Here is a 15,666-nt window from a genome sequence, read left to right on the forward strand (position 1 = left end):
TATTCTTTGAAATATTGTAGATGAAAATTTCAAACAATCAAGGAATTTCTAAACTTGGTAGGAAATTCATTCCTCATAACTTAGCTATGGGAGCAGCAAGTTAACAGTTCTCCTTGTGTATAGGAGCCGAATGCTAATGACAAATTCCTTTTCAGAAGGCAAGTTTGTAGTTCTTCTTCCGGAGCCTTTGGTTTATCATCTACACAAGCCAATTATCCAAAGGACAAGTCACCTTCGACCACAACTATGCCACATCTGATGTAGCTCTCTGGGTACTTCCTCGAGCTGCAGAGATGTTATAGAAAACCTTTCAGATAAAACTTCAACTCTAACTTCAATGTAAAGAGATTATTCATTTTAATACAGTTTTAGGTACACTTGAACTTGCTGTGCAAAGAAGTCATTACTCCTAACTGGAGGAGTAGCTGTTAATGTCTGCATCTCTTCTTGTGTACTTGCCACATCCTTCCTATTTCGGGTGACACTGTACACTTCTATCTGTTAAATTTAGGACTATATTTCATGCTCTCATCACTTCATGGCAAATAGAAGGGGAAGAGTGGAAGCAGTGGCAGATTTTATTTTCTTGGGCTGCAAAATCACCGCAGATGGTGACTACAGCCATGAAATTAAAAGAGGCTTGCTCTTTGGAAGAAAAGCTATGACAAACCTAGACAGTGTATTAAAAAGCAGAGACTCTGCTGATAAAGCTCCATAGAGTCAAAGCTGTGGTTTTTCCAGGAGTTATGTATGGATGTGAGAGTTGGACCATAAAGAAGCCTGACTGTTAAAGAACCGATGCTTTCAAATTGTGGTGCTGGAGAAGACTCTTGAGAGTCCTTTGGACAACAAGGAGATCAAGCCAGTCAATTGTAAAGAAAATCAATCCTGAATATTCACTGGAGGGACTGAAGCTGAAGCTCCAATACTTTGGCCACCTGATGAGAAAAGTGGACTCACTGGAAAAAGACCCTGACGCTAAGGCAAAAGGAGAAGGGAGTGGCAGAGGATAGCTGTTTAGACAGCATCGCTGACTCAATGGACATGAATCTGAGCAAACTCCAGGAGACAGTGGAGAACACAGAAGCCTGGAGTGTTGCAGTCCATTGGGTCGCAAAGAGCTGGACACGAGTTAGTGACTAAACAACAATATTTTACAGATGGAAGGTAGAATCTTGAGATGTCTCAGCAAATAGCCACAACCAGGCTGCTAACCTGTACTATTTTAAGTGGGGGGACTTTCTGTACATTTGACACACAAACATGGTATGATGTACACACCCTCACGCACAACACTCCATGTATTCTTAGTCAATAAACTGACCTGCAGAAATGTACTGAGTAGCCAACACCCACCCTGTTGCTGGAAGAACTGCACACCCGCCCTGCAATCCATATGCTGAAGGCCTGACCACAGCCCTCCCTCTCCACACCTCAGAATGCAGCTGTATTTGGAGTGGGGGCTCCTTAAAGAGGGAATCAAGTTAAAATGAGGTCGTGAGGATGGCCCTTATCCAGCATGACTGGTGTGTCCCCGTAGATGTTAGGACGCAGACACACACAGGGAAGGTAATACGACACGGAGCAGACGGAACACACAAGCAAGGGGAGAGGCCCTAGAAGACAGCGGCCGTGAGGACCCTTCGATCCTGGATCTTCTGACCGGATTAAAGAGTCGGACTTTCTGTTAGAGAACAGTCATCCTTCCTAGGCTTAGAGAAACCTGTCTTAGTATTGTTTCTCATCCATGGCAAGCAACAGTAATGAACATCTAAGGGCCTTCCCATCGCATTTTAAATCGGCCCAGGAAGCAAAAACCCCTCCACCCCTGCCCGCTCAGCACCGAGGGACCACCGGAGCTATTGCGACGGCAGACCACAACGTGAAAATGGAAGGAAAACAAGTGGCTGTGATCAAAGACACTTCAACTTAGGGCCAGGAAAGCACCCAGCTATGCCTTTCAGAGTTCAGAAATGTAAGCAAGTGACTCCATTCCTGTACCTACTGCTCAGGTGTTACACTTGTTCACAAAGCACAGCATTCTTTTAAATCCTTTGCAAGTGACGAGAAAATGTCCTTAAAAGGCAATAAACAAGATGTAATCCTGAGAACAGTTACCCTTGAGGGAGGGAAAGGAATCCCTGGCGCCCTGATAGGTGCTCCGGGGCGTCTGGTTTAATCTACCTGGTGACCCAGGCATCTGGGTGGCTGTGCCAAGGGGGACTCCCGTGTCCTTGGGCCTCTGGGCGTGCGGCATTGAGTGCTGACTGCTTCATCCCCGTCAGCTCCTGAGCTGCTGAGTGTCAGCTCTGCTCGGCACACCAGGAAGCCACAGTTTTGGCGGCTGGACCCCTGCCCAGGGCCACGCGTCAAGAGTGCAGGAGCTGGCCTGCGCGCTGCGGCTGTCTACCTCCAGGGCCCGCAGGTTTGAAGCTGTGTGAGCACAGCAAAAGATCTCAGGCCGAGTTTTTGCTAGGTATAGAAGGCAGTGTGCTTTGGCATCTTGATAAAATTTTGTAGACTGTTGTGGTTGCTTAGTTGCTCAGTTGTATCTGACTCTTTGTGACCCTAGGGGCAGTAGCCCGCCAGGCTCCTCTGTCTGTGGGATTTCCCAGGCAACAGTACTGAAGTGGGTTGCCATTCCCATCTCCAGGGGATCTCCCCGACCCAGGGACTGAACCTGAGTCTTCTTCATTGCAGGCAGATTCTTTACCCCTGAGTCACCAGAGAAGTCCACGTTGATAAAACAGACAAGTATTATTATTTACTTTTCATTGGGATCAAATAACCACAAAGCAGTTATGCAGTCTTAAGCAATGGCTGATGAAATTGTCCCTAAAATGTACAAGGTGTAACTACAAAGCAGAGAGACTGGTGTCATATGCCACCCTCTGTTTCCCTTCTGAGAAACAAAAATCTTTAAATGTCACTTGAAAGGTCATAATGAATACCGTGGTGTGGCTAAAATCAAAGCAGTATGATGCTGCTGGAATCCACCTCTTTAGACCGTGGGTGAACATCCGTGCAATCGGATGGCAGTCATGTCACCATGCACCCTGGGTCCCAGTCTCTCCCTCGACCCTTCCCCATTTCTCTCCTGCTCCAGGACCGCTGTTCCAGCTCCGTGCACCCACCCCCACACCACTTTATCCATCTTGTAGAAGTTGACAAATTATGTCTAAGTATATGTAAGTTATAACTATCTCTTGCCTTAGCTGTGTCTGAGCTTTACGGGATGGTGGAGGGGGAAGCCCTATAAATATGTCATCTCTCTGAACCAGCAATTATATGAGTTAAAAAAAAAAAAGTGAAGTCGCTCAGTCGTGTCTGACTCTTTGCGACCCTGTGGACTTGTAGCCTACCAGGCTCCTCCGTCCATGGGATTTTCCAGGCAAGAGTACTGGAGTGGGTTGCCATTTCCTTCTCCAGAGGATCTTCCCAACCCAGGGATCGAAGCCAGGTCTTCTGCATTGCAGGCAGATTCTCTACCAGCTGAGCCACCAGGGAAGCCCAATTATATGAAATATAACAAAATGCAAAGATACCAAAGCATAATGAACATGCTTCAAGAAGAAATCCTACACTGCAGCTGCCGGCTTTTATCTCTTTTCCAGCTGGTGGATTTTCCTGGGGACAGATGACAAAATGCGACACGAGGTTTTGTGTGCAAACTTCCCAGGGCTGACTCAGGCTTTGATTTCTTCCTCCTTCTCTCTCTTAACTAAGCATTCATTGCACGCTCTGAGAGTCTGCTGCCTTTCTGTCTCGCGGGACATCTTGTATGGAAGGGTTTCAGGAGCCTTTCGCAGGTACTGGGCAATAGGGCCAGGCGCTGGCCTCCGTCCATCCCCCGTCCAGCCTCATCTCCACCTGGACCTCATCACTACGCCCCCACTCTGCAGCAAGGTTTGGGGGCTCACCTGGTGCCTGAGCGGCAGAGGCAGGGCCAGGCCCCCACAGGTCTGCAGAAGACATGTCTTTAAGACTGAAGCACTATTTCTCCTAACGACACCTGCCACTCAGCCTCAACCATGCCACTGGATTTGGGCTTGTATGTTAAAAAAAAATGGATTTACCATTAAGTTTTTAACATCTGAACTTCAATGTGAAAATCACGATTCTGAAACACTGGTCAACATGACCTGCTAGTGAAAAGTTCCACAGCCAGCTCTCATCACACTCATTTTAACCTACTGCTGTCTCTCTTGATCATCTGAAAGATACTGGCCTCAAAACAAATAAAAACCGGCCCCTCTCCATGGAGAGCAGAGCAAGGTTTCTTCACCTTTTAAAAATGTTTCCTTTTTTGACCAAAACCTGCCTTCCTTTTAATGCCACTTGGAATTTCAAAATAAATAAAACATATGGCTACAATTAAAAGTAGCACAGGGATTTAGAAGGTGCCTCTTTGGGCTGCAGAAACCACCTCTGGCAATTCTGCATCCATCTCCCCCAAGCACCCAAGCAACGCCTGGAGCAGCGGGCGCTACTGTGGGCTGGGAGCCAGGAAGCAGGTGTCAAGCAGGGGGAGGGCTTTCTTTCCCTGCCTGGTCTCGGTGTGTGAGGCTCTGGGTCCACTCCTGCGTCTTGCTCAGTCCTATACATGGGATATGAGGTCACTGGGGAGGGACCCCTTCCCCAGGGAATTCAAAGCTAGTGAGGAGGACGGCATGGTAAGGGCTCAATGAAGGATGTGCTCTGGGTGCGCTGGGGACAGGATAAGGGCTGCATGCGAGCTGAGGTGGGGACGGGGGCTGGGGAGTGGGCACCCCGGGGAGGCAGGAATGGTCAGCAAAGCTCCCTCATGAGGAGAAACATGGGCATGAGCTGCTGCCAGGCACAGAAAGGAGGAAGCATATTTTAAGCCAAGACAGAAGCACCTGAGTGCTCTCTGCTAGCTTCACAATGGCATCTCAGGACTGTCTTACTGAAATAAAAGGGAAACAGTGGCTGTAACTACCTCTTCTTAACATACTCTCACACTACAAAGCAACAAAAAGGCTTTACATGATATTTTCATTCAGTTCCTTATTTTGAAAGGAAGTTTTTGATTTATTTTTCCTAAATGTTTATCACCTGTCTCTCAAAAAAGCAGAACTGAGTTCTTCCACTAGAGAGATCAAATCTCCCTTCTGTGACTCTTTGCCTTGCTGCCACATCCTCTCCTTGTGGGCAAACTCATTCACAGGGTCAGGGACTGCCGGCCGCCCTGACATGACCGAGTCCGACCTCTTAATCTCAGACAAAGACAGTCAAAGCCAAAGCCAAAGCAACGCCTTGATCGGCCACTGGGCTCTCCCTGAGGGCCTGAGATGAGAAGGTGAGGTCGTTCATCTCCACCCCAGACCCGCTGTCTGAGCCTCTCCTCTGCAACAGTAACATAGCCTATGCCCCAAACACAATGCTCCATACCTACCGTTATACTTATCTCTTCAACCCGATGTGACCTAAGTAGTTACTATTTAAGACTAAGCAGTTGAATTCAATTTTCTATAAATAACTAACATACAAAGCATGGTACCAATGAAAAAGACTGTCAAAATGCACAGAATTATAAGGCAAAGAAAAGTCAAAATTATGATTTCACCTTAGTTCTACATCTTAGGATAGGCAAAGCTATATAAACGTACATTACCATAGAAAAGTAATTTTGATAAAAGTATTCATAATAATCACCCCTACATCTGACATGTATTTATCGTGAGGGATAGATTTCTTAAAGAGGTAAATTAATCAACTGGTTTGAATCTGAAGAGCGCACACCTGGAGTGGTCTTGACCTCTCCCTGCTTCTTTCATTTCTAATGCACGCTGAACATGGCCATGCTTCAGAAGCAGGGCTCTGGGGGAGCAGATGACCCCTCACTACCGTCAATCTGTTTCTCCCTTTGCTGGAAAAGTCTAATCTGCCCTGGCCCAGACCCCGTGCAGTGGCGTGGCTGTGCCAGTCTGGCCAACAAGGAGTCGGCAGAAGAAGGCACACGGGGCACCCCTGGGGGAGCTTTTCTCATGAAAGGGTCGGTGGAGACGGCGGCGCTGTCCGCCTCCTCGTCTCCGATTATAATGCAGACATAAGGTCGGAGGTGCAGCTGACATCTCTCCAGTGAAAGGCAGCAAGAGGGCCAGGAGCCAATTTGCCAGTAATGGTGAAAGACAAAGAGAAAAGGCCCGAGTCCACGCTGGCCTCGTGAATCCGCTACAGAAAGATCTTCCTCTAGGCTTGTTAAAAGTTTTAAGAAACCTTTTTGTTTAAGTCACTGTTAGGTATTTACGCTCAGTCCCTCACTCGTGTTCGACTTTAGAACCCCAATGGACTGCAGCCCACCAGGGATTCTCCAGGCAAGAACAGGCCTCTTCTCTGTGTCTCCTGCATGAGTAGGTGGGTTCGTTACCACTGGGCCACTGGGAAGCCCATTCTGTCATACAATACACACAGCTGAAAGTATTCTCGAGGAAAAAACGTTAACTTCCTCCGGATGCCAGTCTAAACTCCTCAGTCTAACCTTCAGAGCCACCCGGTTCCGACCCGTCGTTTCAGTGCACCTGTCCTTTCCTTTGAGTTCCTGCCAATCTCCCAGCTCTGGGTCTCCTCACCTCCACATGGACCGCCCTGTGGCTCAGACGGTAAAGAGTCTGCCTGCACCACGGGAGACCCAGGTTCAATCCCTGGGTCGGGAAGATCCCCTGGAGAAGGGAATGGCAACTCACTCCGGTACTCTTGCCTGGAGAATCCCATGCAAGAGGAGCCTGGCGGGCTACAGTCCACGGGGTCACAAAGAGCTGGATGATATGGAGCGACTAACACTGACCAGCACCTCCACGGATGCCCTGAACTGTACAGAAGCGACCTGTTTCCTCATCGCCTCGCCATTCCCTTCACGAGTCCCATGTTTGTTTCTGTACTTCCCCACGGTCAGAGTGCCTGGAACACAGCACTGAAAACAAAAACGGAGAAGATAAACATGCATGAGGGTGGGTGGTTGGCTGTTCAGTCACTAAGTTGTGTCTGTCTCTTTGTGACCCTGTAGACTGCAGCACACCAGGCCTCCCTGTCCATCACCAACTCCCGGAGCTTGCTCAAACTCATGTCCATCGAGTGGGTAATGCCATCCAACCATCTCATCCTCTGTTGTCCCCTTCTCCTCCAGCCCTCAACCTTTCCCAGCATCCGGGTCTTTTCCAGTGAGCCAGCTCTTCAAATCAGGTGGCCAAAGTATTGGAGCTTCAGCATCAGTCCTTCCAATGAATATTCAGGGTTGATTTCCTTTAGGATGGACTGGTTTGATCCTGCTGTTCAAGGGACTCTTTAAGAGTTTTCTCTAGCACCACAGTTCAAAAGCGTCAGTTGTTCGGTGCTCAGTCTTCTTAACGGTTCAATGCTCACATACGAATATGACTACTGGAAAATCCATAGCTTTGACTATATGGACCTTTGTCGGCAAAGTGATGTCTTTGCTTTTTAATACACTGTCTAGGTTTTTCATAGCTTTTCTTCCAAAGAACAAGCATTATCTCTGTGGCCATCAGTTAAACCCCCATGAAAGACATAAGCTTCACTTTCAGATAGCTTGACTGAAAGGAGAAAGGGAAGAAAACATTTTTCCTAAAGGTTCTTTCTTCCTGAGATCAGCAATCCAAGAGGCTGGGGGTCAGAAATCATGACCCTTCCAGGGTTAGAAGAGCCCTTTATTAGCAAGTGAAGCAGGATGGTTAGAAGTAGAGCTGGAGATCAAAGAGGGACACAAAGAACCTTGAAAACCAGTCCTCTCCCAACTACTCCCCGCTGGACTCAGTCCAGGGTGACTGCCATCCCCACTGCAAATGAAACGGCCACTGCAGTGCAACCAGGAGACAAGAAACCTTTCAAACTTTTTCCTGTTCTCCGAGGGCAGGGCATTCCAATTTGCTGAAGTGAGACTTGTAAAGATTTTAAAACACTTACAGAAGGCTTTTGTTGTTGTTCAGTTGCTAAGTCATGTCCGACTCCTGTGAACCCATGGACTGCAGCCTGCCAGGCTTCTCTGTCCATGGGATTATCCAGGCAGGAGTACTGGATGGGTTGCCATTTCCTTCTCCAGGGGATCTTCCCCGCCCAGGGATCCAACCTGGATTTTTTACCATTGAGCCATCTAGGAAGTCCACAGAAGGCTTACCATGTAATTAACATTCAGATGAGAAAATTGAGGCACACGGAAACAGAAGTGAATTGGTCACGGCCTCATACTTGATAAACTGTGGAGCCAAGATTCAAATTCAGGAAGGCTGGCCTTTGAGTTCATGCCCTTTAACCACTTTGCTATCCTGGCTCTCAGTTCAGGATGCAGAGATACTGCAGTTTAGCTTCCTCCTTGTGTGGAAGAAAAAAATACAGCTCCTAAGGTGGAGCATATGAGCAGTTAGTAGCAGATCTAGACAAGAACCCCTGGAGCATGTGGGAGCATGGAGAAAGGATTGCAGAGGAAAAGAAGAAATGTTGCCCCCAAGTCAACAAATGCTCCAAAATTTCATATCCTTACATTACATTGAGAAGTTCAAGCATAAAAATGTGCTAATTAGAGAAACTACTTTAAATATATAAGCTACTCACCTTTATTAAATGTCAAGCATAACATGTTTATCTACTGACAATATTACACAAAAAACCTGTCTTTTTTTTCAACAATCACTAACAGGTTCGGTTGGAGACGGTGAGTTGACCTTTCTCTTGACTTTAAATGAATAAGCATTAATTACATGTTTTATAGTATCTGCAACCCCTGAAGACACAAAGTGCTCTTTAATGATCAAGTTTCTCTTTTTGCAAAGGTTAGGTGGAAACACAGTAGCATTTATCCCCCTCAAAAACAAGAACATTTTTTTAAAAAGTAGTATGGTATTATATATTAGATAAATAAACACAAAGGTAACCAATAAAAGTAAGTTACATTACCACCAACGTCTCGACTGCCTCTCAACTCTCACAATAAACACCTGAAGTGGGGCCCCCCTCCCCACGTCAAATAAAGGCCTTAGAGACAGCAGAGTGAATTCATGCTGTTATGAGAGATATTTAAGCCTAGAATTAAACTGAAATCTAAGTCTGCTTTCCTCTTTGCTCCACTTAGTCTTATCAAGTTGGTATGAAAGAAATTGCGGTTTTGGACTGTGAATCTTAGATTATAACCAGGCTCAAACACATCTTTATTAATCAAAATAAGAACCATTACAATCCACACATTTTTGCCACCAGAAATAAGTTTGTTTATTCCTGTAGTATAAAAATCCATGCTTCCGGATTCAACGTACTCTTGGAAACCATTTTCTGCCTCCTGCTGGTATGGCAGTGTTTTCCCTACAAAAAGCTGTCAAAATGCTTGAAGTGGTAGTCAGCTGGCGAGCGGTCAGGTGACTATGGTGAACAAGGCAGAACTCTGTAGTCCAATTTGTTCAACTTTTAAAGCCTTGGTTTTGCAACGTACAGTTGGGCGTTGCTGTGGAGAAGAATCGGGCCCGTTTTGTTGACCAGTGCTGACTGCAGGCATAGCAGTTTTCAGTGCATCTCATCGATCTGCTGAGCACACTTCTCAGATACAGTGGTTTTGACAGAATTCAGAAAGCTGGAGTGGATCAGACTGGCAGGAGACCACCAGCGTCCAAGACCATTTATGTTTTTGGTGCAAGTTTGGTTTGGGGAAGTGCTTTGGAGCTTCTTCTCGGTCTAGCCACTGAGTTGGTCATCACTGGTTGTATAAAATCCGCTTTTCGTCACACATCACAATCCGATCAAGAAATGGTTCGTTGTTGTTGAAGAGAATAAGAGAACATGACACTTCAAAACGACGATTTTATTTTGATTGTTCAGTCAGCTCATGAAGCACCACTTACCGAGGTTTTTCACCTGTCCAATTTGCTTCAGATGCTGAATGAATGTAGAATGGTTGACGATGAGTTCTTCGGCAACTTCTTATGTAGTTGTAAGAAGATCTGCCTTGATAATTGCTCTCAATCGGTTGTTGCTAACTTCCAATGGGCAGCCGACTAAGTCCGTCATCTTCAAGACTCTTGCCTCCTTTCCAAAACTTCTTGAATTACCACTGCATTATATGTTTGTTAGCTGTTCCCTGGCCAAATGCATTGCTGATGTTGTGAACTGTCTCTGCTGCTTTACGACCCACTTTGAATTTGAATAAAAAATTGCTCAAATTTGATTTTTGTCTAATATAATTTTTATAGCCTTAAAATAAATGTAAAACAAACAACAAGTAGTAAGTCATTAGCAAAAAAATATAAAGTGAGAAATGAGCCTTAAAATGGGGTATAACATAACCACATTTATATAAGAATGTACTCCAATATCAAAGGGCCAAAGCACAATTACTTTTGCACCAACACAGCAGAAAAAGAAACGTCCCTAAACTGAAAAAGATGATATTCTTTTGTATATTTTAAGCAGTAAAACACCTGACGTATTGTTCTCAGAGACTAAATCAACATGTCCTAAATAGGCCTAAAACCAAAAGCCTTTCTCATGGGAAACAGGATTAGAACATAATGGCAACTGCGTGTGTGAGCGGTGTCCACTAAACTTTTCTCACGTTAATAAAGTTTCACACACGTACAGGTGAAACCGAAGTTTCAAACAAAACCCTGCACCCACCCTGAGCACTGGCAGTGAATGCCCGTGGTACGTTTTCTGTTCTCCAATGAGACAGAATAAATCCTCATCGATTACAACTCACTGTGTGGGCGACTCCACCGCTAGTGACCCTACAACGGACCAGCATCCGATTTTCTCAGAAGACAACTTAATACTCACAACGACAAAGACGAAATGCTTACAAGTTTCTGTGAGAAATCCACCCAGAAACTTGCTTGTGATTTCAATGCTGCTTATGAGGAAAAGAACTGTGGCGCTGGAGAAGACTCGACAGTCCCTTACTGTAAGGAGATCAAACCAGTCAATCCTAACAGAAATTATCCCTGAATACTTACCAGAAGGACTGATGCTAAAGTTAGAGCTCCAAAACTTTGGCCACTGATGTGAAGAGCCGACTCACTGGAAAAGACCCCGATGCTGGGAAAGACTGAAGGTGAAAGGAGAAGGGGGTGACAGAGGATGTCCGACTCGACGGACATGGGTTTGAGCAGGCTCCGGGAGAGAGGTGAGCACAGAGGGGCCTGGCGCGCTGCAGCCCACGGGGCCGCAGAGAGCTGGACACAGTTCAGTGACGGAACAGCAGACGAGGAAGAGAAGGGTGCGGGCACTGAGCCCGCCTCTGCTGAGGCGACAGTTATGGGGGCTGCTGTCACTGTGTTATTTCTACCACACGTGGAGTGGTACTAGGGGTCAGAAGGACACCTCCTAAGTTCAAGTCCATAAAGTCTGCCTGTGGACAGTGGACACGACCCTCTGGGCTTGCCCAGAGCAAAGCGGGAGGCCAGCAGCTTAGACAGGCGGGTGGATGAGCATACAGGCTGCAGAGAGAAGGCAGACCCCCGGCAGGGTCATCTGCAGTGGCCTCCCACTTCCAGCCCATGGCTGATCACTGGCAGAAAAAAGTGAGCTTTGAAAAGCAGGTTCAGGTGTTTTAAGAAAGACACGAGAATGACTTTAAACAAAAATTCTTTTTTCAAGCAGAAGAAACATCACCCGCCAAGTTCCTCCTAGACAAAACCTTAAAACTACTCTAGTACACAAAACAAGGGAGCTGCTGCCCTGGGGAGGAGGGCTGCATCCTCCCCTTCCCCCAAACACCTCCTTCCTCACCTCCACGCCTTGGCTCCAGCACAGAGCCCTAGAGAAAAACAGTGACACAGTAACAGCCATGCATGTTTAAGGATCCTGGCCAAAGGCACGAAACTGCTTCACAGTCTCAAACATCTGCTGGCTCCCCCACTCTCTAACCTCACCCCAATACAGAACCTCCCAAAGCTCTCGTGTGCCACCCACCACCAAAACCATGAAAACAAGGTCTGTCAACCTGCCCCTTCACATGTTACCCTCCTCCTCCTACCAAACGGATGGACAGTTAGAAATAAACAAACCTCGGCCAAACCGCCCATGCCCTCCCTTCTGTCCACCACCCCTCCTGTTGTTATAGCCCACGGAGAAAGCACACCAACTAAACCCTTCCATATCAACTCTAAGAGAAATTATGATTCCAGGGAAGTGACTGGAACATCACAAGTTCTGTGTTTCTAAAAATGTATGAAAACATGTTTTAGCATAGCTAAAACTGAATTATTGCTTAACTCCTTCCTCTTATAAGAAACTTTCATGGATGTAAGAGTTGGACCATAAAGAAAGTGGAGTGCTGAAGAATTGATATTTTTGAACTGTAGTGTTGGAGAAGACTTGAGAGTCCCTCGGACTTCAAGGAGATCAAACCAGGCAATCCTAAAGGAAATCAACACTGAATATTCATTGGAAGGACTGATGCTGAAGCTCCAATACTTTGGCCACCTGATGAGAAGAACTGACTCCTTAGAAAAGACCCTGACACTGGGAAAGACTGAAGGCAGGAGGAGAAGGGGACAACAGAGGATGAGATGGTTGGATGGCCTCACTGACTCGATGGACATGAGTCTGAGCAAGCTCTGGGAATTGGTGATGGACAGGGAAGCTTGGTGTGCTGCAGTCCATGGGGTCACAAAGAGTCGGACATGACTGAGCAACTGAACTGAACTGAAAGCTGAATTATCACTTAACTCTTTCCCTCTTATAAGAAATTTCCAGATGATTCAGACTCATCAACTGTGTGAATGCAGAGGAAAAGGGCAGGCTTGGCTTCATATCTGATCAGTCCTGGCGGCCTAGGACACATCAAGGGAGCGCAACACGGAAGGCTTCGTGCTGCTGTTACGAGTTTATTCCCTCCTGAGATGTCTTCTGTGTTGAAGGTGAAACAGCCTATCTAATTTTCTTTGAAGAAACTGTCCTTTACATTTTTAAAAATGAGGGCTTTCTGAGAAACTGACACCTTAACAAAGGGTTCATTCGTGCTGAATGGGGGAAAGAAAGCACTTCTGGGAAAAACAAACTGAAGAGAGCTAAAGGATCAGAAGAGAGTAATTCCGTGAAGAAAGTCATCTGGATGGGACACAAACGGGAGCTGTTGCTCATACTGTTTAGTCGCCAGGAGTGTCCGGCTCGTCTGTGGTCCCAGGGACAGGGAGCCTAGTGGGCAAGGGCTCCTCTCCGCGGGATTCTCCGGGCAGAAAGACTCGGAGTGAGTTCCTATCTCCTCCTCCAGGGGATTTTCCTGACCCAGGGATCAAACCCACGACTCCTGCATCGGCAGACGGATTCTTTACCACTGAACCACCAGGGAAGACTCAAATGGGAATTCAGCAAGTTTAATAGTGAAGTTACAGATCACTGGATCTGACACTGAAAAATGCACTTTTTGAAGACTCTTCCTACCTGGGAATTCCTATCCCACCTAATTATTCATGATCACATTATTTCCAATATTTTAAAAATTCCATTCAAGTAGTTCACATTGTTTTTAACAGAATTAACATGTTGACATAATTTTCAAAATGATGGCAAGTAATTAAAAAAAAACCCCAAAAAACAGTACCTTTTCCAGTTCTCGTGGTATTCGCATACAAGTGTACACCCTTTCTCTTCTTTCTGTATACTTGGCCTCATTATGTTCAAGGAAGTACCCTCTGGTTAGTTCAGCGCTGAGGAACCTCAACAGTGAAAGCTCTACAAGGAAAAAAATGACAAAACAAAAAGAACAGCAGTTATCAAGCAACTTCCGTGGCTAGCTGGCACCCCAGGTAACACATACGTAAAACAAGATAAAAAAGTAATCTACATTTTGGTGCCCAACTGAACTGCACATAAGCCATCAGCAGAGAGTGAGAAAACTACTGTTTTTGTGTGATATTAACTGAAAATGTCGTGGGAATAAACCAGGGGCCATTGCTATAAGCCAGGATATGTCAGAAGTTCTCTGTGAGAGTCTCGTGAGGGGTTTCAGGTGATAGAGGGCCTGGGCTGACGCAGAGCAGAAGGCAGGGGAAAAGATACTAATGAAGACACACGCACATGCACACACACAGAGTGGGTACCAAGTACACACAAAACGGAGACACACACAGACACACACACACAGAGTGGGTACCAAGCACACACAAAACGGAGACACACACACACACCCGTACACACACAGAGTGGGTACCAAGCACACACAAAACAGACACACACACAGACACACACACACAGAGTGGGTACCAAGCACACACAAAACAGACACACACACAGACATCCCTACACACACAGAGTGGGTACCAAGTACACACAAAACGGAGACACACACACACACCCGTACACACACAGAGTGGGTACCAAGTACACACAAAACAGAGACACACACACACACACACCCGTACAAACACAGAGTGGGTACCAAGCACACACAAAATGGAGACACACACACAGACACACACGTACACACACAGAGTGGGTACCAAGCACACACAAAATGGAGACACACACACAGACACACTCGTACACACACAGAGTGGGTACCAAGTACACACAAAATGGAGACACACACACAGACACACACACACACCTACGCACACACACACGTACACACACAGAGTGGGTACCAAGCACAAACAAAATGGAGACACACACACAGACACACACGTACACACACAGAGTGGGTACCAAGTACACACAAAACGGAGACACACACACACACCCGTACACACACACAGTGGGTACCAAGCACACACAAAACAGAGACACACACACACCCGTACACACACTGAGTGGGTACAAAGTACACACAAAATGGAGACACACAGACACACACACACCCCTACACACACAGAGTGGGTACCAAGCACACACAAAACAGACACACACACACACACACACACGAGCCCCACCCGAGCCGCACTCCTCCAGTCCAGGAGTAAGCTGGGCTGAAGAACACACTCGACACTGGTACAAATTCTTCCTCCTTCTTCAGCCTCAGAGGTGCTGCCAGTGTCTACATAACACCATTTCCCCAGGTGAAGGCTTCCCAACACGATGGTGACTCTGAGTCATACAAGACAGAACCTCAGCCCCGTCTGAAGACCGCACTCCCCGTGGACCTGTCCACCTGTTTTCCGTTCCTCTGATGCAAACTCACCCTCCGCTGTCTCATCTCAGCTGAGGAAAGAAAGGCCGGAGGAGGCTGAACGCTTTCCACTGGGCTGTATCTGGCAGACCCAGGATGCCAAGTAAGGCTGTGACCTGACCCCAGCGTTTCCACCGTGCGGGCAACACTTCCCGGCAGCTGCCACCTGGGCGGCCTCTCAGCCCCCAACCTCAGACCCCACCCTCCCTCCTTCACTCTCTGGGAGGCCGTCCTCTGTCCCCGGACTCAGGACACCAGGGGCTGCAAACCGTTCTCTCTGCTCCAAGCTGGCCTCGTGGTCCTTTCCCAAACCCCATGTTGGTGTTCCCTCCCACAGATGACAAAGCAGGGAGGTCGATTTCACTTACGAGCATCCACCTGCGGAGTTAAGTCTTATGTGATGCTAGGATTTAAAGGCTGCAGGCGTGGGGAAGAGTGCAGTCCTCAACACTGTGGAAGAGCCTCTAGGAAGACTCAGAAGTGGACTTACTACCTCTCAGTGGGCCTAAAACAGATGACTTCCTCCAGCACTGGGACAGACA

General features: G+C 46.9%; 1 protein-coding gene across 1 annotated transcript in view; it reads right to left on the reverse strand.

Moving 5' to 3' along the window:
* TAPT1 (transmembrane anterior posterior transformation 1) overlaps nucleotides 1–15,666 on the reverse strand; it is a 59,915-nt gene that overhangs the window by 31,997 nt on the left and 12,252 nt on the right. Inside the window, exon 2 of the mRNA XM_088836537.1 lies at nucleotides 13,562–13,692. Coding sequence (XP_088692663.1) covers nucleotides 13,562–13,692 — 131 coding nt within the window. The remainder of the gene's footprint in view (nucleotides 1–13,561; nucleotides 13,693–15,666) is intronic.

This window comes from Moschus berezovskii, chromosome 5, assembly GCF_049115385.1.
Source record: "Moschus berezovskii isolate FMDL1 chromosome 5, NW_MosBer_1.0, whole genome shotgun sequence".
NCBI lineage: Eukaryota > Metazoa > Chordata > Mammalia > Artiodactyla > Moschidae > Moschus > Moschus berezovskii.